The 879-nt window shown below is 62.3% G+C and overlaps 1 protein-coding gene across 1 annotated transcript in view; it reads right to left on the bottom strand.

Annotated features, from left to right (window-relative positions):
* EMC4 (ER membrane protein complex subunit 4) overlaps positions 1-869 on the bottom strand; it is a 1,880-nt gene extending 1,011 nt beyond the window's left edge. The window contains exons 1-2 of the mRNA XM_035889699.1: positions 657-869; positions 1-137 (exon numbers count right to left, since the gene is read on the bottom strand). Of these exons, the coding sequence (XP_035745592.1) occupies positions 1-137; positions 657-768 (249 nt within the window). The 5' untranslated portion in view covers positions 769-869. The remainder of the gene's footprint in view (positions 138-656) is intronic.
* Positions 870-879: the final 10 nt, after the last annotated feature.

Below are 879 nucleotides of genomic sequence, written 5' to 3'. Positions count from 1 at the left end.
CCAGGCAGGGGGGCGGGTGGGGAGCAGGCCCATGGCCTGGCACTTGTAGAGGGCCAGATCCAGCCCCAGCCCATTGCCCACCAGGAACACCAGCCCCTGCAGTGCCCGCCGGCTTGAACTCTCCAGTGCCTTCAGTGCTGTGGCAGGGACAAGGTGGGACTAGGGGACCTGTCACTGTCACCCACACACCCCACACCTGGCACCACAGGGGACTGGGGGTATTGATGGGTGGGGAGTGGCAAAGGAGTGTCACAGGGGAGAGTGGCAGGGCAGGCATGGGGCGGATGGCACAGGGGTGACTGTTGGGTGACTGTTAGGGGACACATGGGAGTGACCGACATGGGGGTGACTGTCACAGGGACAACTGTAGAGGATGCATAGGGGCGAGTGACATAGGATTGACTGTTCAGGTATGTGGGGAAACAGATGTGAGGGTGACTGTCATATGGATGGCTGTTGGGGGATGCATGGGGGCAACCCATGTGGGGGCAACTGTTGCAGGGGGACATGTGTGTCAGGGGCTGTTGTAGGGGTAGATGCAGTGCAGGGGACCACTGCAAGTATGTGGGGCACCTGTCATGCAGCAGGGGATGGCCATGGGGAGATACCCAGGGAGGCATCACCTGTGTGGGGCTGTAGTGTGGGGTTGTACTCACTGGCAGAGAGCGACATGAGGGCCTGCAGCGGGCGCCAGCCCATCATGCAGACCATCATGGCAGGGAAGATAGAGATGGTGTTGCCGGCCATGTACATGATGAACAGATTCATGGGGATCTGCTTCAGCGGCGCCAGTGCCACGTCCCAGCAGCGCTGCAGAGAAAGAGGAGACCCAGGCGTCCGGGATGGAGGGGGGGGGGGGGGCCCGGGCCGGGACCCAGG

Source organism: Egretta garzetta, unplaced genomic scaffold (genome assembly GCF_000687185.1).
Source record: "Egretta garzetta isolate BGI_Z169 unplaced genomic scaffold, ASM68718v1 scaffold642, whole genome shotgun sequence".
In the NCBI taxonomy this organism is placed as follows: Eukaryota; Metazoa; Chordata; class Aves; order Pelecaniformes; family Ardeidae; genus Egretta; species Egretta garzetta.
The sequence above is the reverse complement of the archived record's forward strand: the minus strand, read 5'-3'. Positions and strand labels throughout refer to the sequence as shown.